The 27,051-nt window shown below is 35.4% G+C and overlaps 1 protein-coding gene across 3 annotated transcripts in view; it reads left to right on the top strand.

Annotated features, from left to right (window-relative positions):
* FAM19A5 (family with sequence similarity 19 member A5, C-C motif chemokine like) overlaps positions 1–23,545 on the top strand; it is a 505,659-nt gene extending 482,114 nt beyond the window's left edge. For 2 of the 3 annotated variants that reach the window (XM_027679254.1, XM_027679256.1), the window contains exon 4: positions 22,976–23,210. In XM_027679254.1, coding sequence (XP_027535055.1) covers positions 22,976–23,080 — 105 coding nt within the window. In that variant the 3' untranslated portion in view covers positions 23,081–23,210. Of the gene's footprint in view, positions 1–22,975; positions 23,211–23,526 lie in introns of those variants that run through there. The other variant, XM_027679252.1, reaches the window with a different exon arrangement.
* Positions 23,546–27,051: the final 3,506 nt, after the last annotated feature.

The raw sequence follows: 27,051 nt of genomic DNA, 5'->3' as shown, positions 1-27,051 counted from the left end.
ACAAAAAAGAGAAAAGTGGAAATGTAGCTGAAGTACAATTGTTACTAATGATAACTTAGGAAGAATGCAAAGCAGTTTCTAATTGTAGAGTTTTCTAAGGCAGTTTCTTGCTGGAGTCAGACAGCCAGTCATTGCACCATTGCATTCCCTGCTGTGTCAAAGCCATGGAAAGCTGGGCTCCCTTGGCTACCAGCTCCAAAAAGAGAAGCTGGGACAACAGCTACTGCTACAGAGTGAGAAGATCCTACTATCTGAAGCTGTCACAGTTCTCTCTTTTTTCTCCTTCTCCCCACAGCTGTGATGAAGGAACTACGAGCCTTGTCTACCCACTATATCCTTTCTGTGGCATAACGGCCCAGCCCCTATTCTTCGTTCTTGCAGTAGAAAAATTACACTTCATTCAAAAACTCATTAAACAGCTTAAGAAGTCGTCCAGAATTTCAGTCCCTGCTCAGTGGGTTGTTAATGCCTTTAATACTGGGTAACAGTTGAGAATTTCTACGATCTTGCAACCTGGCACTCTCAAAAATGAATTTGAAGTGGCTCAGGCACTGTTTCAAATTGTGAAGTGTAAAGACAGCTATCAAAATTTTAAAAATGCCAAAAAAGAAGAACCTTTTGGGACTTTAATTTTCATTTTTATTGAGAGCAGAAGAAACATAATATCAGCTTGCTGTTGTCTATTTTATGTACAAAATTCTGGTATTGTCAGTTTAAGAAGGATTTTTTTTAAAGAACTGTAAAATCAGAAAAGTATTTTCATATGCCTATTATTTAAAATAGTTGTTCATTTTTATAGTTCTTGGATATTTTTAAAAATAGCCAATGAAAGTACTCAGTATTGTCTCTGTTACCAATAAAAAGGCATTTTTTATTGTTTTAAATAAATGAAAGTGTGCAGAACAAAGCAGAGATACTGTAAGGTCCTGTAAGATTGCATTAGTCACAGTAACAGCATGTCATATCTGAAATGGTAAGGAAACAAAGTAGGAAACTCACCATCAGTGACACACTGCAGTATAGCCTAGCGTGAAGCAATACATCAGCATGTGTAATGAATAGAACCAATTTATCTATTTATCCTATAATCCTTTAAAGGAACAATTTATTTAAGCGAGGTATTGGGAATGTTTTAAATAATTTTTAAAGAATTTTCACAACAGCTTCCTGTATTGTACAGCAAACTGCTACTACTCAAAATTTTGGGGCCAATTCCTGGTTCACATGAGAGAAGTGTTACCAGTATCATAAAATAGATGCAAACATATGTTACGAAGTTAATGTTAAGATAGAAACAGATTGGGATGACAACATCCTGGAGACTACATTAATGACTTATTTGCATAAAGTCACACCAGTGGAAAACTTTATATTCAATTTACTAATTCTCTCAACCTGAAAAGAAGTAGCTTAAAACAGTAGTGAAAAGAAGATACCTCAGAGAACTGGTGGTTTTTGGTAACATAAAGTATCTCCTCTACTATGACTCAGAGTTTTATTCTGTATCTTCTCTGTACTCTGTCCCAGTAGCTTTATAACATCTAATTTCCTTTCTTTTCAATACAAGGTGACAGAGTCCTGCCCTTTCGAAAGATATTTTTATATCTCAGTTTTCCTCCCAGTTTTAAGGACCTTCTAAGGGATAGAGTTTTTGCAAGGCAGTCGGGGTGGGGTTGGGGGGAAAGAGATATGTACAAACAGTTACTTCCAAAATTTCCAGATTTGACAGTTGGGAAGCCAAATAGGCAAAAATCTCATTTTTTGTAATGATTATTTCTTTGTTGTTTGACTTTCCTTTTACCAAGGTGCTTGCATATTTAAAGATAAAGAAGTTCAAAATGGTTTTGTAACAGAGGTGTACCACTTTAAACAAGTACTTTTCTGATACCATCTTTAATATTTTCTGGATAAAAAAGGTTATTTTGATAAAACATCCTATAGTTCTTACTTGGATAACTGTACATTTGCTTTAAGAAAGTCACTTTTAAAGCAACACACATATAAAATTGGAATAGTCTGGAATTTCCTTATTTCAAAATTGGTCAAGAAGATATGTAGTTTGTTGTATTATACAAAGCTATGATAATGTATAAACTTGTTGCCACCTGTAAAGCATGGAAATAAATAACTAATGATAATTATCTGCTGATTTTACATTGCTATCTATTGACTGCTAATTATGGATCTGACCTGTCTCTTTCTCATGTTTTTAAAGAAAACTGTGAACCAATAAGATACCACAAACCTTTGGCTTATTCAAGCAAAATTCCTTTCATAATATTTTCAAAATTGAGTATTTGTCTATAACTCAAAAGCTGCAGCCAGGGATGTTATCAAAGAAAAGAATCTCCAGTGAAATACCTTGAGGAAGATTAACATTTTGTTATGGAGGATTTAAATTCAGTGACAAAAGAAAACTTCCCTTTAGGGATCCAAAGCAAAATCCACCATACATCAATACCTGAAATAAAATGGGAGAGTTTGCTAGGAAGATGTGTCTTGACATGAAAAGGTATTGCGAAATATGTGCAACACTTAGAATAAAAATGTAACCATGTTATTCATGCGAGAGGACTGAGAAAAAGATGAAGCTCATAAGTCAAAGACATATGATTTCCAGGGAATCAGAGATGAACTTAAAAGCTAATTCATCAGATTTTAACTCTGGAAATTTCAAGAAAGACGACCATTTTCTGTACAGTTTCACTGTGAAGGATTATTAGGTAGATTTTTTATTAATTAACACACATTTAAATCTCTACAATGAATCTGATCCCTTGTGTTTGCTTAAGCACCTTTCTCCAGGCCAAATTAAAAAAAAAAGAAAAAAAATTGTAACACTGTCATGAAAAAAGGACACTAACTCTTTTTAAAGAGAAACCATGGAGCAGCTTGTAACTGCTTATAGTTCTCAACTTTGGAATCAAGTATTCACTTCAGGCTGCCATGCTATGGCCACAACATGTGGCTGGCACTGGAACTCTGCCAGTGGGCAGGATGTTGAATAATTCAACTTACCAAAGTGGAATGAGAAAACTAACAATCACCCCAGTTGGTTTCTACGTGTAATCCTTGTGACTGTCACTTTAAGAAGTCTGGTCATTATCTTGAAAAGAAAAATTCTTGTATTTATCCAATGCTTATTCACTTCTGTATGTTTTCTTCTCGAGAAGGATTATATGCGTTCTCAGATACCGCTTAATTTGAAACCTTTTGATCCTGCTATAAGTATTAATTCTAAATAAATAACTGTTAAAAATAAACATAGTTTAGTATAAAATATGAACAATTTACAATTTTTTTTCCTAAACAATGGTCATTATCTGAATTGCTACAGATAAATATCCAGAACTTAAAGACACTTTGGTTCCAGTAGTATAACACTCTTATTTTCTACAAGTGTGGAAAAAAAGAGGCATTAGAAGGTCCTATATTTAATATATTTCATTAAATCCATCTGGGAAATACAGAAAGTCAAATTTTCATTCTATACCCTTTATCTTCTATGTAAACTAATACTGGAAATAGCAAATAATTATAACATGGTCATGTGTCTTTGATAATTGTTATAAGGTAGCAAGGACAAACTATGACAGAAAGTCAAAGCTCATTCTCACGAAGACACCTAAATCCATGACTGAAATTGTACCATCAGGTTTTGTAGTAGTTTTGCATTCTTTTCCACTGAAAAGGCCTTTCAGAGCTTTGGGATGTGACCAACTAATCCACTTAATACTTATTTAATTATCTCAGCATTTTGTTTTATAATCCTCCATGAACTACTTAGGTGTGAACTGATACCTTCTCATCACAGAGCTTAGAATGCAACCTGCACAAAATGTAATCAAGGGGAAAATTAAAGTAGAACAATGTAAGAAAAATTATATTATCTATGTGCTAGCAGTTTTGTTCATTTACAGCTATTCAGAGAACATATATGAATAACATTTAAATATAAACCTCATAATTTCATGATAAATTCCATTGATATAAAGGCTTTTAATAATTTAAATCTCATACAAAATTGTAAATGTAATATAAAAGAAATCATAATGGTGCTAATTTAATATATTAATGCATGATATATGGAATAGCAAAGTTACCTTTTATTTTTTTCTGCAAGTGTATATTATCTTCAGCAGCTTGACCTATTACAGTTAAATTTATAAGGTCAACAGCAAATACTGTAAGAGCACTATATGAGTGATGCTAATGTGATTAACGGTGTTACCTATAATAGGAAGTACACCTAAAACAGACATTAGAGTGGGGTAAATTGGATAGGTGTCAAGTGTTTGACCACAGCTTCATCAGTAAATCTCAGACTGACATGAAATCATGTACACCAAGTGCTGAAGACCCACAGGAACATGTGATTGAGAACAGTCATCTCAGCTAAGGAAGATTTCGTGACCTTTTGTAATAGTTGTGGTTTCATCAAAACAAATTGCGTATTGCAATGCGGCTTCTAGCACACCCATGTCTTCAGACTATCTTATTATTCTGTCCTTAACTGACAAAAAAAAAAAAGCAATCATCTCTTAAAGTTGTATTTCCCTCCAACCTGTACCACTCAGTCTTCATTAAGAACAATTATGAACACGTAGTTTCAGAGACGAGACCACAGTCCCTCTAAGATTTTACTTTAAAAACCCTAAAACCTAAGACTTTTGCTTTACATTCTTATTCTGACTATGGAATTGAAGTTGAAATTGTTAACATCACTTCGGAAACCAAAGTGACTAAATTATCTTGTAAACTACTGTGAAATGTTGTTAAAATATAGAAGATGCTGCATAACATTTGCATGATATGAATCTTACATGGCTTTACCTCTGTTCATTAAGAGTGCCTTGATGTTAAACTGGAATATACAGCTTCAGAAGCTGTTGTTCCATCTTCATCTCCTTCTGCTTTCTTTCAAGGGCCACAGAACTATTAGATTCAGCTGTCTATTTGTGTACATACATGAGAAACACATCAATAAGTGTTTGATACATATTCTCAACAGTTTATAGTATGTAGAATTTGTATTTATTGATCTTTTTTCTTCCACTCTGATCTTACTCATGCTTGACAGTAATTGTTTTTTACCCAAAGGAAAGATTTGGTGCATGTGCAGATGATCAGAAGCTCAATCTTTTTAAACCGGAAATGTACCTTGTTCAGACTCCAAAGGAATTTGTTCTGGTTTCATTATGTATACTTTTTTTTCTCCTTTTTTTTTTTCTGGCTTTGAAATCTTGGTTGGGTAGTCTTTGGAGCTGCTGGCTGGGGTTACTTTTACTCTTCCAATTCTCTCCCCCATGCCACCAGGCGGAAATGAGCAAATGGCTGGGTGGTGCATAGTTGCTGACTGACGTTAAACCATGACAGTCCTTATAGAAGATATGGAAGTAGCTATATTCTGCAGATCCTCTTTTAAAATTTTTCCTGCATGGTTCTTAGCGCTCCTGAAGTCATCATCAAATAAGTGTGCATGGGCATACCATGACACACGGAGATTAGTGTATGCAGCCAAAACTCCAATTGTGACCATAAGAGGTATTTGCTCTGGAAAGTACTTTTATCTGCAACTGCCAAACCCACAGTCGATTATTTTTCTCTACTGGAATAGGTGAAATCAAAAGTAACCTTGTTTCATATGGGATATTCAAAATCTTTAGAGTAGAATGTTCAGACACTGGTCATAGAAAGAAAGAAATTCACTACATTATCTCACTTTACAAACCTGTTTTAGTGGTTTTATTTTCCTTTATGCCCAGAATTGTTCTGCTGGCAATATTCATTGTCTCAGAGGCATTCCTTTTTATATGGACTGCATTGTCCTTTCTGCTTACATTTAAATTATGCATCATTGCATCCATCCATAAACTGAGTGTTAGAACAACCTGGTAACGTAAATGACACTGAACTTCAAGGCTAAGCTTTTAGTGCTTTTTCCTTCATCCTACTGTTGACATCAGTTTTCACTGATAACTACCTCAACCCTGCATATGAACTGGCACTGTTTTCTATAAATAAATTCCCTATGTTTTGTAACTCTTCTGTTCATTGTGCTGATCAAAGTCTTGACCATACCCATGAATGTCATCAAACATCTTACCAAGGTTTCTCTGGTTCCAAACATCTTATTATAGGAACATCTTGAGTTCTGAAACTCTGAGCCTGATATAACTTTTTATGTACTTGAGCTTAACTACATGTTCTTTAAAAACCTCTCATCTTTGAAAGAACTGGATAACAAACAACACTTAAGATGATTTTACATACATCTGATTTTTCTCAATCTCATATGACAGGGTTTCTGGGTTTATAATAGTCTTTAATAACTATTCATATTCAATAAAATTTTTGTCATTCTTTAATGAAATAAGAGAATACCTAACATAGCTGACATTGCAGTGTGAGAGCTAGTTTTAAATTCAGTTGGAAGTAATTAGAATATGTAGTACGTTACACACTTTTCAAAATTCAAGTGATTTTCTCTCTTATCATATGGTATAGAAAGAGTTCATTAAAGTAAGGAATTCAGAAATGAAAACTTGTCCTCTGAGAACAAGTGTCATGAGTGACATGTCAAGAGAAAGAGTTGTATGAATCTGTTTATTGTAAGGACTTGACAAGATCTGCATTAAAAAAAAGAATGTGCCACACATGCCACTATGTTGAAAGAAAACCTGGATGGGAGAATTGGAAACAGACTATGTTTGACCCCCTGAGACTTGTGCATTATTTCAGGCTTTCTATGCTCATGTTTGAATGTTTAGATGTTTCAGTAGTCTTTCTGTCTTTTTCTGGCAATAAAAGTTTCTTGGTAACTGTATGTGATATAGAACTGTATGTTTACTTGATTAAAATCTCATGTATGAGAAGAAAGTTTTGCTTGCTAAGTGATTTTTTTTTTTAAATCATATCATATTTGAATTATATCTCTTTTAACCTCTTAAATCCATACCAATCAAATGATACAGTAATAAAATACCTTTCCATTCAGCAACGTTATTTTATTAAAATTAAAAGCTCTATTTCGTTATTAAAATTTAATCTCTATTTTAAAAGTATGATATAATACAAATAAAACAAACAATTATACTGTCACTCAGAGAAGAGGCAATGTCCAAATCATGATAGCACATCATGGTCTTGTTAACAGGCTATCAAGCAACAATAGCTGTTGTTAGTCTCATCTTTCTTATCTTTATGAGTGTGTGGCAGTGGTTTATAATTAAGTTTCAGTTTCTAGAATGCAGCAATTCTAGAAATCAAGAAGTGCAATCCCAAGTTCAACCTTCTGATGTGGTTAAGTCTGTTATGACCACAGCTCACTAAAGAGACTATTCTGCTTTTATTTTCACTCTGGTCAAGTTTGGTTTATTTGGATTAGGTTTTGGAATAAAAACTATTTAGATTTATCTCCAGTTTTATCTAAATCATTAAAATTTGAGAATGCTGGAGAAAGAACAGTTTGGAATTTGGGATGAAATAAATTTTGTCAAAATACATCAATTAATCCTGACTGAAAAAGTGGGATCATATAAAATCTAAGGGGTTTTTCCTTTTGTTTTATTTTGGTTTTGTTGCTTTCTTTTTTTTAGATAGCATTTTCCACTCAAAACAAGTGAGAATTATGGATAGACCCTAAATCCTCAACCAACAAATAGCTTCAGTTAGAACAGCTAGAGTAAAAGTTTGACCACACCTTTTACTAATCGACATATCTTTACATGAATTTCTTTATGAGTAAATTGAAAGATCTCAGTTTTGTACAGTTACTGAGTAAATTGAAAACTTCAATATTTTTCCATAGCAGATTTTCATTTTCTGATAAACCCTAATAATTTTAAAATATTTTATTTCTGATCCACTTCTAATTCAGAAAGTTCTGGAATATTGCAAAGCACAATGGGTAAAATTCATTTGGACATTTCTGACACAGATGGACAGCTCATGTGTCCATATTGGCCTTGAAATTACTTTTCAAAGTGAAATAATAAATGCATAGGTCATTTGACCAAATACTGATTAATCCAAAATATTTTTTAAAAAAGAAGCAAGTATGCATTCACTTCATGTTGCAGCAAATTGACATAACGTGGGAACCTTTTTCCTGATATCTAGCTAGATTTTTTTTTTAGTATCCTTGTGACTTGTAGCTTGGAACTGGTTTTTTTATATATATATATACATACATATATATACATACACACACTCATATGCTTGTATATATATGATATTACATATTTTCATTTGCTTGAAAGGAATATAAGTAGAAGTTTATCATGCAGTAACATTTTCAGCTCAGATATGTAAATCCTTCAGAATAATTTCTGGCTTTTGTGCAAAAGCCCTGACACTGTAAACCTTTGAGCAGTATGCAAGACTTGCACTCTAGCTCAAGTGTGAGTGGAAGCTACACTTGGGCACAGAGTAAAACACTAACCTTTATCCTTTGCAGTCAGTAGGGAGAATTCCAAGGGTGCTTTTTTCTGGACACTACCTTATTCAGTTATGCTGAGAATATAAAACCACCTTGACTCTGGGGAAAAGAAAAATTAAAATTCTCCCTTCACCTTGCTGATCAGGCACCTCAATACACACTTTGCTGACAGAAGTGGGCAGTAACCATGGCTTCTCAGCAGCCTCCTGCATGTAACAGTAAACTTTTCTGCTCCACCCTCAATTTTGTGATTGTACATCTATGCCCCACTGATTATACTTCTGTGCCCCACTGAGTTAGGAAGGACCAGGTTAACAAATAGTGCAGTGTGTCAGCAATTCTAAAAGAAAAAATGACATGCAATATTTAGGAGCAGCCTGTTCTTAAAACTATTTTTTTTTGATCACCTAAAGAGGGAGCATTTGAGACTTTAATTAACTTGGTTTGTTCTGGATTATTTTTTAAAATTCTTCGATTTGAAGCTTAGACTTTCAGTGTATAAAGTTTTTTTGTTGTTTTTGTTAGTATCTTTATTATAATGCAGTAGAGACCAATACTGCAATGAAAAATGTAGCTTTTTGAAAGTTTAAATGAATTAGAGAAAAAGATCCATGAAAAAAAATTCAGGGTACCTATGACACTTCAGCAGTAAAAGGACATCCCCTATACATTCAGATATTTAATTAGAAAAAGGTTAAAACTAAAATTCTTAATTGTATCAGTTCTTGGTACTGAGATTATTTGAGCTGTAATTCTCTGATCAGCTTTAGAGATTTTGATGGACGTATGAAAATGCTACCTTGCCCATCCCTTACAGCTACTGTTATACACAGATATGTCTATACTTGCCTCTATTGCTTGTCACTTATCCTATATGTATAATTTACTCTAGGTGTCCATTCAGTAATATGTCAATGTGCAGCAAATGCAAACACTTACAGAATGTAGTAGCTGTGAGCATCCTATTGCCCTAAATTAAGATTAGGATTTAAAAATTACTGTAATTCAGACATAAAGAAATGACAGTAGTATGACAAGACAAGCCTCACTTAGAAGTAATGCATTTCTTACCAACTTGGTACCTGTATTCTTTTTTAAAATGCATATAACAATACCTCCTCTGTTTTTAATTTTTTTCCTGGTTGACATTTCAAAAGACTGAATAAAGAAGCAAATTACAGAGAAAAAAAAATGATGGCTTTTCTTAGTACTGAGAAATGATTCTTGGTATTCTGGGAACAGGAAATAATGTCTGCTGTGTTTCTGAGTAAAATACATGAACAATGTATTAAGACTAGTAGTCAGTTCAGAACAGAGATGCTGTGTGCCACCTGAAAACTGTAGCTTGATGTTTCTATTTTGGATTTTAATAGAAAGCTTAGCATTTCCCTGTATTTGATTTGGATCAGGCATCAGGAGCTAGATTCCTCAAGACATTTGACATACACAAGTATAAAGTAAGTCCCATTGTATAAACTGTTAATTTGTTTAGATTGTTGGACAATAGTTATCTCCATCTGTGTCCTAAAGTAAGGGAAAGAGTACCTCAGAGACAGAGTACTTAAAAAAGCACTCACTGCTATGGACTCACAATTTCTGGCTCCTATTTCTAACTCAAAACATTGACAATGGAGTCCTCTTCCCTTCACATAATGCCTAAACTCAAATGAAAAATCAGGTACTTATCAAAGAAAAGTCTTCTTGTCCAAAGCCTTGCGTCTGAGAGAGGAGAAAAGAACTGGATTCAAACTTGTTTTGTTAATTTTGGAGAGCTTATCCAGCTAAAACAAGGAAGGAATCCAACACAAATTATGTGACATTGTGAGCTCAGCCTGCAATGAAATTTTTCCTATCAAAATAAATTAATTTATGAATATAAAAGAGCTTGAGTGGAAAAAATTCAGCTTCTTACATCAGAAAACTCCATAATAAAATGCTGCAGTATAAAAAGTCTAAACTCCATTTGAAGAGACACTTCAAACATTACATGATCAGTATTATTGTTAAATTATTAAAATGAATACAGCTTCAAAACATTTTTATGAGCAAAATTATGATGTGAATCTTAGGAAAAATAAAGAAATAAGTTGCCAAATGAGAATAAAACATTTTCAGTATTGATAAATAACAGGAAAGGGGCATGTCTGAAGCAGCGTTTTTAAGATTCTAGTAAAAAAATAAAAATAGAAATCTACAATAATATATTTATTATTAATCACTTGGTAAATAACTGGAATATTTGTGTGAAATTTATAGCATCACTTCAGCATCACTTTTTCAAAACTAGAACACATTAGACACCCAACGGGGATGATTTAATGAAGAAATGGTCTTTTCAGTGTTGCCTTAATATTTAAAAAATTATTTTCTCTATAAGCAATTTTTTTTCAGAAATTATTTCTGTGCTTTAAGATATCACTTACTGTTACTTTGGGTTTTTTCTGGTCATAGACTCATATGGCATGTTATTCTGGCACAAATTGCAATACATAATTAACAAGAACTCTTTTCCTATGAATGACAGGAGGGTGGTGGAGAGAGGTGGCCTGGCTGCTGAGCACCAAATACTATTTTGTCCACATTTTACAACCAAGCTTTTGACTTTGTGTTCGTTTCCAAAGATCATTTCTAAGGATTTATCTACATGTATTTTCCTGCATCTCTGATTTTCCTTGAAGAAAGAATTTACAGGAAAAGAAAAGATGATATCCTGGGTAGAAGCAAGAATAAATAAGACAATACATAATCTGGAGGACTCCCGAGAGTGGTAACGTTCTTGGAGTTTGACTATGGGTTACCAGGCCAATACAAGGACAATAGAGTGAGAGTAGCTGAACAGTAACAAAACCAGTCAGGTTAGCTGATCACAGAGGAAGGAAATTTTTGGTGGGAAAGGAAATGATGGCTTATTCCTTCCCTTCAGCCTCTTCCTAAGAGAGACTGTACGGACAAAGTTGTGAATATAGAATCATTAGAAAGTTTCAGCAATTCATAGTAGTTTTTGGGATGTTGTAGGTAGAGAGTGTTAAACAGTGTTATCTTTGCTCTGCAAGTGGGAGGCAGAGACATAGATCTGCTCAGTGTTATATAATGAATGTGCTATTGAATCAGGAAATGAACACTGGTCTCCTGAGTGCAAGTCCAGCACCTGACCTACAAATCTTTTTACTTTTTTCAGAGAACATTTTCTTTCTCTTCTTCTACCTTGTTTAAAGCCTTGAGACAAATTATTTCACCTCCTGTGTCAGGTCACTGAGGAAATCTGAGAATCTGAATGTCAGACTTGTAGATGTATTGAGGATTTTTGCATACATATTCCTAATTCTTGTAAAAGCAAGTGGAAAAAACTAAAAATTTCTAATACGTGATACAATTTGCATTACCGAATCTTCAACTGGATGACAAAGAACTTCAGTTGCATCAGCTAGACCTCTTCTATGAGTGATGCAGTAAAGAAAAATCCCTGGTTTGTGTTATTGTAAGGGTGAAAAGAGAAGGTTTCAGTGACATTTGATGAAGGTGATGCCTGCTCAGCTGGTGTTACGAAAAAATTCAGGAGCCGTAAGCTGGGGTGAGATAAGAAAGGGTTTAATTATGCCAAGGCAACAGATGTTACACGGCGCGCGCCAGGCTGTGCCCGGGATGTTACATTTATAACAATATTTGGCCAATCCTAAGTGTGTCCACCCTATAACTTTTGGCCTGGTCCACCCCCTGGCCCGCCTCTCGAAATTGGGTCTGGGGTGCTTTTTGGGACCCCCTCTTCATCATCTTCATCATCTTCAGCGTACAGAGAGCAGGGTGACCCAGTTCTTTGACTCTGTCCTGCGGTTTAGGCCAAGATACAAGCGTTCTCCAAACAAGACAGGCCTGCCTTGACTAAAAGACTAAACATTTTCTACTAGATATGGGGGTAGGGTGATAGGGGGGTATGGAATGGGGTGAGATGATTAAGGAATGTATAAACTAAAGGGTACTACGGGAGGAGGGAGAAAGGGGTTTGTTTCTAAAATCTACTTCTATTACCTATAAAACTTATAAGGTAGAAAAATAAGAAAATCATTGTGGGCTTAAGGCATCAAGGTCATGCATTTTTGTCAGTTTTACAAACTGAATGATAAGAACTAATTGCTCAGACTAACTGCTCCACTTTATTTGCCTTTCCACTGTAATGTCTTATGAATGAAAATTATTACACCCTTCACTATTCCTTTGTGCAGGTGATTCTGGCAAACAAATGGCAAACAAATGGGAAGAGGCATGTGCAACTAGCAGTGACATTCACCCCACTTATATTTTTGTTTGTTTGTTTTTCTATATTGTTCCTGTTCTAAAATAGACTACTGATGCCAGGACAAGTATTGTTTCAGGAGTCTCCTATCAATTTTTGTTCTGCTCTTTATTCATATGCTTTTTAAGTCTTCCTTCTTAGTGGCCTTTCTCCATCTCTCCTGACAAGGCTACAGTTGTTATTTTTAAGGATCTATGTCTTTGCTAGATTCCTCTCTACTACTTATGCTATAGTTTACCAGCTGATTTAATTGCTCTTTCTTTTCATCCCAGCTTTTAATTCAGTGTCAGTTCCGTCTCACACTGTTGGCTCTCACAGTGGTCCCTTGTCCTCATCTTATGCCCTCCCGAGATGTGAGAAAAGGCAAGAACATGTCTACTGCACAAAAAATGTTGTGATAGAAGGTGAATATACTTATTTTTTTGTAGCAGCATTGCATTATGAATAACCGCTCTGATTGGCTTGAGGTACCAGGAGAGCTTGGGCAAGCTTAGTCACAGTCTGCGAGAACTTTCAGCTTTTTGAAAGTTCAGATTAATTTAAGAAAAAAAATAATGAAATGTGCAGATTAGTAACTTGAAAATTGAATTTGTTGATATGGACTTTATAGACATAAGGACAAAGGAAAATTTCATCAGCATGTTTTTCTATATGTGGAAAAAAGTCATCTCCTTCTTAGAAATGTCTGAGCTGTTGTGAGAGAAATTCAGACAGGTGGATAACCGATTACAAAGAAACAAAAATTGCTTGGCTAATATGCATAAGTGGTTCTGGTATTGTTCTTACAGTAACTTCTTTCAGAAAATATCAGCATCCATGAATATTGTCTCCATCACACTGGAATCTGAAAAGGACTCATTACTTACAAAATAGCACATATATGGCAACATCTTTATTAGTTAATGATCAGCTTAGAATGGAATAATGTGTCACCCTCTCAGATATTAGTTCTGTGGTTCATGTTAAAGCAAGTTGTTGGAATGTTGTTGGAATGAGACCATTACTGGTTCCACCCATGTTTATTATTAAAATTTTTAGGAAAGATGAAATCTAATGTCTCAATAGCAATATCTAAAGGATCTCCTCCCTCAAACATTTTTAAAAATATACTTATTCTGTAGACTTATGAATCTTAGGTTCAACAGGAAAGAATTGTGTTCAGTTGCATTTTGAAATACATAAGAAAATAAACCACCATGAGTTTTCATGTGTGCATGTGCAGTATGGAAAAAGAGTTTTCCAGCTAATCATACAAATTATCTTGGTGATTATATTGCCACTGGAGGAAGACAGGATCCAAATAAAAGTTTCACATTATATTAAAATAAATTTACTTCAGGCTAGTTGTCAGTGTTTCTAGATTTATAATTCAGTAGCTAATATGTTCAAAATGAAATTAAGAATTCTTGCTTGAGGACATCAATACAAAGGAGTAGAAAGATAAAGATGCCTAGGACAACCATCTCCATGTATTTGTGATCGCATTTTCCTGAAGAACAAGATATTTTCTGGCCTACATTCAAAGAAATATTGAGTTTTTTTCCTTTCAAACATCAGTGCTTGAGAAGCTCTAGGAAAGTTGGCTTTGGTGACAGAATAAGAGATTATGTCGATTCAGTCACTGTGTAAAAACAACTTTAAATGGGATAGTGGTATTTCAAGAGAATGGGATTCTTTTAAAGTTCAGACTTTGTCTACTGGAATTCTAGAAATGGTTGGTGGTACGTCCAGCTGCAGAGGGAACTGTCAGTTCACACAAAATACACATTTGAGACATAATAGACATTGTAGAAAGGTCAAAACTCTTTTGCAAAATTCAAGATATATCTTCATAACTGGGCTGTTTCTTTCTAATCTATGTCTCAATTCATAGAATCATAGAATATGCTGAGTTGGAAGGGACTCATCAGGATCATTGATGATGACCCTGTGTGGGACACCCCAAGAATCATACCATGTGCCTGAGAGCATTCTTGTCCATATAAGTTTTATTCAAGACATTTTTACAGGTACTTCAGTGTGTATAACATTAGTGAAGTAGAAAAAAAGAAGAAATCACCTCTTTTCCAAATGCCAGTAAGAAAAAAAAAATAAGCACTTTTACTTGTGATAGATCTGGGACCTTATTGCATTCTCACTGAAGCTCAAGATGGAGTGGTAAATAAAATGGACAGCATTATAGATGCTGTTTTCCTAGGGCAGAGAGGTTTTCCACTGGTGTTTAATGGGACTCCCTCGGTTCATGAAAAATGAACAGGCTGCCCAATCTAAACTACCCAGAGTTTTCTCATCACCTACCTGTTACCTCAGCCTTCTCACAGACCTTACTCTTGCTGGTTCTAGCTGCATGCCAGCAGGAGCATAGCAAGGAGTCTGTCTTGGCAACCCTGGCATACCAAAGGGATGGAGGTAAGTAATATTGTTTCCTGAACATAGGGGAATTCAAGTCATGTCAATAGCTTGACCCATTATGCAAGCCTCTTAGAGTAGATATAGATAGATATATAAATAGATATAGGTAGGTATAGATAGATAGATAGATAGATAGTTAGCTTGATTTTCCTAGCCTGATCAGAAGACAACTTCACTGAGTAGTCTGTGAAGATCAAGTTATTCTTGCTGTGCTCTTACTGACAGAGTGGAGAACCTGCATCTTCCAAAATGATCCCCTTGAAAAAGACAAAGATATTGAACTGATGCTCTTGCTCTAAGAAATGCCATTGATTTTGGTTTACTACTGATCACCACTGACATTTCCATGAATTGAGTATGAGCACAATCTGTCTACATTCATGAGCAACTGACTCCAAATAAGTATCCAAACAGACACTTTGTGATCAGTACGTAGATTTAGCCTTAGATGATTTATCTCATTTCATAATTTTTACTGTGTCATTTTAGACCATTCATAATTTTCAACCACCTTATAATTTTGCAGTCAATGTACAACTTTACAGCCTGTAAACTGTATGAGTAAAATATTGCAACTGGACTAAATGACCTTTGAGGGTCCCTTAAGACATTTCTGTTCTGTTCTGTTCTATTCTTTAAATATATTCCATGGCTTAGTGCTCTATGTAACACACTGAGCCATAGCTAAATATTCCGTTAGCTATGTATTCACCACACAGAACTCATAAAATCAGACCTCTCAACTGAAAATAAACTTTCCACACTACTTAGTGCATGGCTGCATTGACTATATCCATACAGATGCTGTTAGCCTGGAGGAATCAAGATGGAGGCCTTTAAAATTGTCACCCTTATCACCTGATGTAAATGAGTAATTGTTCTAGCCTGAGCTTCAAGTTATCATTACTAGAATCATCTCTTAGGTATAATCATGTTAACAATACCTGTATATTGCATAAGTACTTCACTAATTTCACACTCTAGTACCTTGGCAATGTGAAATACTTAGGAACCAGGTAATCTGTTACATTCATAGTGATTGTTCTGGCTTTTGCCAATTAATTAATAGCAAGATAATGCATTTTTTGCTTGTTATAAAATCATTCTCCAGTTAAAATTTAACTCTGGCACTGCATAATTGGAAAGTTGTATTCTTGTATGTGTTTCTGCTCTTCAACTGCTCTACCACATTTGGATGGAAATATTTAAGCAGTTTTCTGTAGTATTTAATAAAATAAGACTTTTATTATTTACTCTTTTTCAAAATAGTATTCCTTACTTGGAAAATCTCTAGAAATTTGCATGAACTTCACTTGGCTTATTACTGGTACTGGTCCCATATAGTAGCATTGGGGCTGCAAAGCCAACTCAGTTTTGCGCTAAGCTTGGTTTTCAAAATATTCTTATTTTTCAACATTTCTTTGCTTTGAATTTTATATTGATATTTTTTTCACAATCAAAGGAGAGCAGTGGAACAACCAGCACTGAAAGAAGTAGCTATTTCTTCAATTACTTTTTTGTCTGCTATGCAGAGGAGTCCTGAATCAGTCAGAATTATGGAATACTGTTTCTCCTTGACATTGCTGTTTGAGAGTTTTAGTTAGTATCATGCTGAATTCAGTGGAAACTGATATGGTCAACATCCAGTAAAGTAAAATTTTGTGGTTATACTATCTCAGTTTTCATTCACAAGATTGTGTATTTGATTCCTCAGAATGGGCTGGGAATGCTGTCAAACAATTTTGTTCAAAATAGGTTACTGCATAAACAGCCAGGTGAAACTAAAGCATTTCAAAGCATTACCTGTTAACCATAAAAAAGAGGAACACATATTCTTTATTCCTCAAAATACAGAAATATGTAGTATTCTCTAGAAATCAAACCAAACATTTGGAATATAATATTCCTTGTGTTCTGTTCCAAAGAAAGGAAAACTTGTTACAAGCCGAATGAAAATCAGCTAAACTGACAAGCAAATTCTGAATTTACACATTACAATCTTACTTTCTGTTGCCCAAAGAAGTCATCTGTGCTACTTCTTTTACTACTGGCTACAGTTTATTCTGTAGATTTTTGGTGGTGGGTGGTTTTTTCCCATTTTTGTCAGTAAGATGATAAAAAGTGCAGGGAAATAATTCATTTGGATTTCAGTATTTAAAGTTGTTTTTATACAGTGACTGAATTGACACTGAACATAAATCTCATAAATGCTATTGAATTAAAGAGGATCCATGAAGGACAGGACGTAGCAAGAGCAAAATCTGTGGGAATAATGTATTAGTGCTGACCTGTGGAAGTCAATTAGTGTGGGAAATGATTGCAGTCAAACAAGCTCACAGCTAATGATTTAACTACACTTTTTGTTAGAATTATTGTATGATTTTAGAGGAGAAAAAAAAGAAGCTTCACTGTCTTGTAAAAGGATTCTGGTTATCACGTTTTTCCACAGCCATATTTCTGTTCTGAATGTAAGTACAGACAGCTTATGGTCAAATGAATCCTTTACCTTCTTTTGTAGTTCTTAAGCAGATTGAACTCCTTGGGAATAGTCAGGAAAGGTGACTTCTTCCTACCAAAGTTGTTGCTATGCTGTCTATGCTAAAAGAGGCAAAGAAACTGGTGCATCAGAAAATTTAAAGCAGTACCTTAAATTTAGGTGTAAGATTTATTTCCTGATGCTTCAGTACTTTTCCAATGTTTTTCTGTACTTGTTTTTCAATATATCAGTGTCCTTCTTTAATTGAGGAGTACAGAGATAGACTTCATATTCCAAGAAGGATAGTCTGAATGCTGCATAGGTCAGGTTTGCATTATGTTTTTCCAGATGTAGTATGTTACTGTGTCATCCCCAAGGTTTTAGACTTTTAATCCTCAGGATAGAGTTTCCATTTCCTGAGTGTTCTTTACACTGTTGTCCCTAGATACATAATTTTTGTTGCCTATAATAAAATATTGTTTTATCCCAAATATCAGAGGGATTACAACTTCTTGTCAGCAATCTTTGCTTTTCTTCATTTACCCCTCCGCCAGTTGCTGTGTTATCCACTATATTCTTTCAGCAATAATGTTGTTTTACTGAGGCTGCAAATAAAGCCAAAAGAAAGCCCTTTGGCATGTTTTTAGAAGAACACACACTCATTGATGGTTCTTTAAACACAGTATATTAAAGCCTACATGTTAGAAGTTTTTATTCAGTTTAATATGTATAATGTTGGTGTTTGTAATTTCTTCTTTGTTAATCAGCATGTGCATTATGAAACTAAACGACCTATAGAAGTAAAATAAGATCGTCAGCACCATCCTTATCCAAGTCCAATGATAGCTTTTCCTGATCAGCTTACAAGCAAGTTTGAAAGTATGTCTTTCCTATAAGCCCATGCTGATTGCCATTAATTATATTATACTCTTTTAATAGGTTATTCATCAAATCCCATACCTCTTGTTCCATAATTTGTCTGGGATCTATGTCAGGATGACAGGCCTATAATTAGATGTCCCATTTATACTTTTAAAATATTGGCATAACATTAGCTTCATTCCAACCCTTTGGAAATGCTCCAGTGCTCCAAGACTTATTGAAAATCATCACTGATGATCAAGTGATCTGCTCAGCTGACTCTTTAAAGTACTTGAAGGCAAAATTATCTAGACCCGCTGATTTAACAACATCTATCATACTGTTATTTAGCAACCTTGTTATTTCCCATTAATATGGAAAGCCTTTTACAGTTTAAATCTCATCCAACTACAGTGTCTAGCTTTTCCACAAAACAACAGAGTTATTCCCTCATTCCCGATGCTTTAATTCAAACTACTTCTCTGTTTTTTAGGGTTTCCCCCTTCCATCATTTTGCTTCTACTTGTCTTTTTTCTTCCTCTTTCTAATTTCTGATTTGTCTAAATTTCTACACATTTTGGGTTTTTTTCACGTCTTTTACAGTCACAGAGATATGCTCAGTTTATATACATATACTGGATACGGTCTTCTAAGCTTTGGGGAATTTGAAATTTTGAGAAATTTGAAAATAATTCTATGCCTCTGTCAGGTAAATTGTGATTATATGTGTGTTTGAAAAGGCAAATTATCTCTGTACAAGGAATACACAGGATTACGGAAATTTAGTTCTGTTTAATACCTCAAAGATAATAAGTAAAATGGGTCAGATTCTGCTTTCTGCAAGGTGTAATCTGATATCTTTATTAACAAATACAAAATTCAAAATTTGAAATGTGAGTATTCAGAAAGCACTTTGAGTGTTCCCATGGCAGATTACACCTTCAGACTATTGAGCCTCAATAAACAAGAGACTATTGAGTAGAAAGAGGGAAATTTTATTACCACAGTCCATTACATTAGTGAGGTCATTACCTGAATACTGACTGTGCGAAGCTCTTTAGAACAATGATGACAGATTGAAACAGCTTCAGAAAACACACATAAAAGTATTCATGTTTTGACAGTGTGCCTTAACAGAGACATGCATTTTGGTTTATCAAAGAGAAGTTTAGGAGGTGACTTCGTCATGAATGAAACAAACTGAAAATTGAAATGTAATTGTTTAGTGATTTAGTGAGCCATTGGGACCCCTGGTGGCCTAGTGGTTAGCATGCGGGACTCTCACCGCTGCGACCCAGGTTCGAATCCCAGTCCCCCCGGGCAGATGGAAACCGTTAGCCCTGTGAGGCCATCCATCTATGAGAAGGTCACTCTAAACAAACCTACGTCCTGAGGACCTCACTGCCATTGTTCAAGCTCGCTTGGCCCTGGCAGATGAACCTTAGGATTAAAGGGTGGGCTCAGTTCAGCGCAGGCTGTGTCTCACCTAAAAAATCCATTGCGCAGGCTGGAAAGGTAAAAGACCTTTCCCAAATCTTCGTTCGCGAAGACTGGCCATTATTAGTGAGCCATTGGAACAATTTAACCAAAGGCCATGACACATTCTCTGGAATGAGTGACATATAAGGCAGAACTGTCTTTTAGAAAGAGATAATATAGTTGGAAGTAATGAATGCATTATAAGAATGAAGTGAAATTATATGCTCTATTCTATGCAAGATAGTAGATTAGCTGATCATGCTGCTTTCTTCGTGCTTTAAAATCTGTGAGTCTAGTGAAGAATTAATACATGAATTGTACTGCTAGAAAAGAGTATTCAACTCTTAACAGAGCAGTGGTAATAAAAGCTTTACTTAGAGATGGGCTTGATACTGGACCATTGCTGCCAATGAGAGTATTATTGTTGAATTCAGTGAAGAAGCATCAAGCCTTCCATGAAGTCCCTCACTTGGGAAAAAAAGAAAGATTATAGAACCTAGAGTAATGACAAAAAGAGGGATGCTGGATGGAATAAAACATAAACTGTGTCAAAAGTAAAATTAGAGAAGGTTGTCAGATATATTGTTTTCAGTTTATTAAAACTGCGTGCTGTACTTTGCCTGTGCTCTGACACTGCATATTTGTTTAAGTTTATGCTGTTCATAGTCTATACAACTTAATGAGAAATATTGCCTCAGTTGGATATTGGATGTTCATGCTGACAAGAAAATGTCACAATCAATAGCAAAGAGCTGAGCTTGAAGGGTTCACCTCCAAAGAGCATGTTAACTTCTGGAGCTTTGCCACATTTACAGTGAGCCACGACCTTAAATTTCCACAGTGAGAGATTTAACTCTATAAACAGTCAGGTTGTTTTTCATAAAGAAGAGTGGAATTTTTTAGAATATTTTCCATTCACTTCCAACAGAAAAAAATTGCTGCTACTCATGTTCATGTGCTGCAGAAGCTGAAGACAGTTGTACCAGGCAGTGGTAGCTTTATGGTTTTAAAAATAATTAGCAAAAGTTTTCAGGCTCAAAAATAAATTTACATCTATGCTTTTTCTGATGCAAAAGTAAAATGAGCTCAGAGTGCTGATTCAGTAAAACTGTGAGCAATATCCTCTCTGTCCCAGAAAAAAGTCATATCAAAGGAAAGTGATGAACTCCTCTCAGTGAAGGAAGAATGTGAGAGTAATAATTTGTTCTAAAATTTTAGGACAGGATGTGTGCATTGGGTCCGGTTGAGATGTTTAAGATTTTCCTCACAGCATCCCACAAAATGCCGTTCTCTGTATTGGTAGCTAGAAAAGTATTGATAACACACCAGCATTTGGGTTACTGCTGAGCAGTGCTGACAGAGCATCAGGGCTGTCTTTCCAACGTTCTCCTCTTCACCAGTAGGCTGGGCAAGAAGTTGGGAGGCGACATAGTAAGGACAGTTGAATACCTAATCAAAGTAATATTCCATATGATATGCCATTTGCCTGTAGCAGAGGGCATGGTCCACTTGGGGTCATTAGGAAGTTTTGTATACATTAGTTTTACCATGATAGCAGAGGCCTTGGCTACAGCCTTGAGCTTTTTCTGTGTGGTAAACTATGTGTATGTTTGTTCTATTGTGGTGTTCTTTTTCTTTTATGGAATTGGGATGTTGTGTCTCTCAATGTATATGTAAATATATGAAATATTTACATTAAAAAGGAAAAATGAAAATTGAAATTTTAGATTTTTAAGGAAACTTCCCGATCTGACCATTCATGAGACTCTGTCAGTCCCACTCCCAACACCAGAGACTTTCACTGTTGGGACCAGAGCCCCTTCACAGCAGTGGCTCCAGTGACCAATAGGTCCCCACTTGACTCCCTGCACACCCCACTCACACACAGCCAGACCAGGTTTCCTTTCTGGTTTGGCCCCAGGTTTCCCACAGCAGAGTCTCCAATGTCAAGTTCCATAAAGCCATTTATTCCCAGTGCAGTAACACAGAAACAGCTTGAGCTGGTGCCTCCAAAGAGGGACCCCCAGCAAAGGAACCCCTGGGCTTTAATACCCTCACACTCTGACTGCACACAAGTCTCGCTCTTCGTCCCGAATCTTTGGCTTCTGCAACCCTCTCTGTGTCCATCCACCCCGCTGACGTCATCAGTCCTCATCTCCTTTGTTAGCCAAAAGATCAGTAATTCCCAGCTCCTGCTGTGTCTCCCAGTATGCATTCACCTGGCTGGTGTCACCTGTCTGTGTGTCCTTTATTATCCCAAAGAGTGGCAGTTCACAACCTCTTGTCTTGGACTCCCACTCAGAGCTCAACCTGCATCTCAGTCTGCACCTTGAAAGCCCAGCTACCTGGACCAGATGTATTCCTCAACAAAATGTGCACAAGATTTCCTGCAATTGAGAAAAACTAGACTGCATAATAGCAATTCCTGGAAAGTGTCACAGCTATAGCAGAAGTGTGACTGCCACTTGCTTGGAATCAGTTAACTGTTTGAAAAACAAAATTTACTACTCGTGTGATTTTTATCATAGTAATTTTTTTTGTGCCATCTTAAGTTACATTACACAACCAAATGAAAAGAAATGCATATTGTTTACTCCAGCTTCCTTTTCTAGAAAGGTAAAATACATAGGAGAGGTGGTTCAGAGATAAGACTGTGATTCTTCAGGGAAATCTTAATTATGTGATGACTCTATAATCAAACCGAAACGTTTTAGACAAATGGACTGTTATGGGTTGGAACTGCCAGGAACACCTAGAAGCTCAATGACAGTTAGGTTTGCTAAAGTGTCAAGAGTAATACAGAAGGATGGCCAGAGGAAAACTTTTTGGCTTTTCAGACTTTGCCTTCAATAGTAGAAACAATTATATTTTATTTAATTTGCATATATTGCAGTGAGTCCTGTGAGAAAAATAGGAAAAGAAGGCAGATCTTATAGTTTATTTTGCTTCAGTTACTAGACTTTAAATACTAGCTAATATGTATTTTTCTTTTTTTTTTTTCTCTTGGATTCCTTAGCTCCATATGTCTCCCATGTATGCTATTATTGCAACTTTGTTGAAAGCCTTTCATAGAAATGCACAGAGAATGTCTTCCAGCCTGGTAAGCATCTGTCTTATGTAAACCAATCCTTGCTGGATTTTGAAGTTTTATCCCAAGGAGCTTGGCTACAGCTCTTGACATCCTTGGGGAGGCAAGGGGAGAATTATTTGCTTTCTCATATTTAAAACTTAGTTTGTAATGATTTTCTCAAATGTACCCTGTAATGTGTCATGTTGATATTCTTGATATTATTTTTTCCCCATGGCTTAATTGTACTACTAATCATCTGGTTGATTTATTCACCATATGAGTCAAGAACTAATGTAATTCATCATTCAATAGCATAGACATTGAAGTATGAAGTACATTCAACTAAGAATTTTTCAAAATTTTTTACCTATAAAAAGGCTATTAGTTTGTTTACACTTAAAAAGAGAGGATAGTTAGTAAGATAAGACAATGTTTCTGTTCTTTCAACATTATTCACTAAATTATTTTTTAATTTACTTTTAATGTTCGCCCTACAGAAGGAGTGAAAAGAATGACATTCCAAAGTCTCCAGAACTGTATTTTGTACAGAGGAATCTCATTATTTGAGTATCAAAAGTTTCTTTTGGAAGTTTGTATTGCAGCTTGCTAACAAGTGTTGAAGGTAAAATACGCAAGATAAATGAAGGTAGAATATATAAGATAAATGAAGCAATACTTCTTAATGGTATCAGTGAAAAAGGAAGAAATATGTTCACCTGTGCTCCATATCAAGGTAATAAATCACTTAGCTTTCATAGTAGAATCTTTCGCCATTTTATACAGTAACACATAAGAAATATATCTTGCACAGATTTAAAAGGCACAATTCTTTGAGTTTCTTGCTTTCATACTGCCCAGTTCCCTGAACTGAAGCTCCTACCATTGAAACAGATTCTGCTGGTAGGGAGAATAGCTGAGTAAATACCACAATTCTTTAAAATAATGTCTGCTTTAGAAACGATATTTAACCGTGTTATGTATCATATGATGTTTTCCCAGACACTATTGTTCAAAGGAGCTTATTACCTATTCTGTTCGTTGACAAAGGCATCACATTCAAATTTATATCAAATGCACAAACTTTCTCATCTTTCTGGAAAACAACAAGCATTATTACAGTGTGTGCTCACTCATTGGTAGTTTCGTCAATGAAGATATTTTCAGGAAGGATTTTTTCTTCTTTTTCTCCTTGATCTGTCTTGTATCAATTTTTATTTGAAATATTTTACTTTTATGAGGCATTTAAAAGCCTATGCGATGTGAAACAATTAAAAAAAATTATCTTCTTTCAGAAGAGAAACTCAAATTTAATCTCTTTGTTGAGGAAGAATTGTAAAGCAAAAGGAAAAAAAGAAGTAGTTGCAATTGAGTAAACTGAGTATAAACCAGTGAAACTTACTTCCATGTCCACACCAAATTTCTGTTAGACGAAGCTATATGAAATAACTAATGCACAGTTTTTTTACTTCCATACTCTTCATTGTGATTTTTTAATTTTAACAATGACAGCTTTAAAATTAACTTTCCTCTCATCCTTTGAGTGTGATTCTCTGCTCCATTTGATGCGTTCATGAGAAGAACAGCATTGGAGTCTGAACATGAAATCATCTCCGACCTTGAAGCCAGTGGTAGCATCCAGGAAGGTTTCACTAGGTTTATACAAGTGGCCTCCTATCTTCATAGCCCAGAAAACTATCCATAGGTGTGATTTTGTACTGTCCAATGTTACCCAAACATTTGTGTAACACCACTTTCAGATTTTCTATCTAGAATTTTCATTATCCGAAAAAGAGAAGGCAGAGTTCTATGACTGGTATATTCTTTAGAGGAAAAATTTTAGGGTATTTGTAAAATTTCATAAAATATTGTCCTTGCTGCAACTAAAACTGCAGTATAGAGGTCAGTCTTTATTCTCTCTGACTCAAAAAACCCCCACAGAATTTGATGCCTCAGCAAGTAATCTCCTGTTTGCTCTCAAAGTACCTAAAAGACTGGTAGTTCCAAAGTAGATACATGTTTCTGATGGAAAGTTTGTGTTCTCTTTTTCTTAAGCTAAAGTAAAAGGCTCCTAAACTTTTTATTGCAATCATATAGCTACTCTGGGTGACTGAAGAACTGAACAATAGCATCTGTAATGTGAATTCCATAAGCCATTCTTCATATATAAGTTGTTTTACAACAATATGATCTTAAATCAAATTCATATTTTTTTGTAGTAAGGAATGATGCATTCACATCCATATAGATTGTATTGAAATTATCTCAAAAAAGTTATTGTTTGTTAGAGACAAGAACAGGAGTATGAATTACTGAAGAAAAACAGAAGTGTAAGTGACAGTTTTGAAAATTTCTTTAGTATTCAGTTAAATATTGGCTGTGTATCTGTGCTACTGTGAAATCTGACAGAACATCCTTCTTTTTTACAACCTTCTATCTTTAAACAATTACTCCAAAGATGTTGAACACCCTATTATTAAAAAAGCACTTATATTAAGTGGATAATTCTCTTATATCCATTGTGATGTATAAGACAGACTTTCATTCTTTAGTTGTAGGTGAGATATTTTGAATTACATTTCTGGTTTTGGTTTTTTTGACATTGAATTTTCCATAATTTTTGTATTGTTATAAGAGAAGTGAAAGATGTGATGTATGCTCCTGGCTAATACAATAAAAGCAATTTACACAATTTTGTCATGTTTTTATATTTTTCTAAAGAAAAATAAGGAAATACTTTCAGAATAATAATTTTGGTTTTACTAATAGCATTTTGTACAATCTTTTCCACAGAAAACTTGGCTGCTGCTCTTGCTGTTGCCAGTTTTGCTGCTGCTTTACTGCAAAGCTCTAAAATTGCAGTATGAAAAAGCCTGTAGGAGGCCACACAGGCTTCAGCAAAATGCTTTGTATTGTCTGTAACTGTTAAACTCGTTGTATTGGGTTGACATGGCAAAGTTTTCGTAGGACAATGTGCTGAAGGAATTGCCTCTGGGAGAGTAAGCTGAGGCTGCCCCATGTTGGACACAGCCAGCTCCAGCCAGCTCCAAAATGGCCCCAAAGCTGGACACAGCTGAGCCCATCAGTCAAGTGACAACATATTTAAGAAAGGGCAAAAAAAACGCTCCATAGTAGCTGTGAGAGAGGAATGAAAGTGAAGTGAGAGAAACAGCTCTGCAGACACCAAGGTTAATGAAGAAGGAGGGAGAGGAAGTGCTTGAGGCACCAGAGCAGAGATTCTCCTGAAACCTGTGCAGAAGACCATAGTGACACAAGCCAAAAGAGGACCCCAGCATCAGGTTTTCTGTCAGGAGCTGTAGCCATGTAGGGAACTAAAACCATTCCTGAACTGTACACCATGGAAAGAACCTTGCTGAAGCAGTTCATGAAGAACTGCAACTGGTGTGAAGGATCCATGTTAGAGAATTTAACGAAGGACTCTATCCCGTGGGTGGGGACCCCACACTGGAATAGAAGAAGAATGTGATGAGGAAAGAGCAGCAGAGTCAAAGGATTATGAACTGACTAGAACCCCCATTACCTGTCTATCTGCGCCATGCCAGGGGAGGAGTTAGAAGAGTTAGGAATGAAGTTGAATTTGAGCAGAAGAGCAGGCTTGGAGTAGATGTTTTGAATTTTGTCTTTGTTTCTCACTATCCTATTGTATTTTTATTGACAATAAAATAATTTCCCCAAGCCAAGTCTGCTTTACCTTTGACAGTAACTTGTGTGTGATCTCCCTGCCCTTATCTCAACCCATGACCTTTTTCACCTTTTTTTCATCTCCTGTCCTGCTGAGAAAGGGGAGTGAGGGAATGGATGGCTGAGCAATTGGCAGACAGCAAGGCTAACACACTACACTCATTCATATTCCTTCTTCAGTTATGGAAGGCTGATTTTGATTAAACCAATTTTTTATGATTTTTGAGTAAGGCTGAAAGGGTGTCTATTTATGATCTATCTTGCTGTAATAAAGACAGACTTATGGAGAAAGGTAATGTATGTTAAAGACAGGCGTGTGAAAA

This window comes from Neopelma chrysocephalum, unplaced genomic scaffold, assembly GCF_003984885.1.
Source record: "Neopelma chrysocephalum unplaced genomic scaffold, ASM398488v2 Primary Assembly neopelma1_45, whole genome shotgun sequence".
Classification (NCBI taxonomy): Eukaryota; Metazoa; Chordata; class Aves; order Passeriformes; family Pipridae; genus Neopelma; species Neopelma chrysocephalum.
Note: the sequence above shows the minus strand (reverse complement) of the source record. Positions and strands in the feature narration are given on the sequence as shown.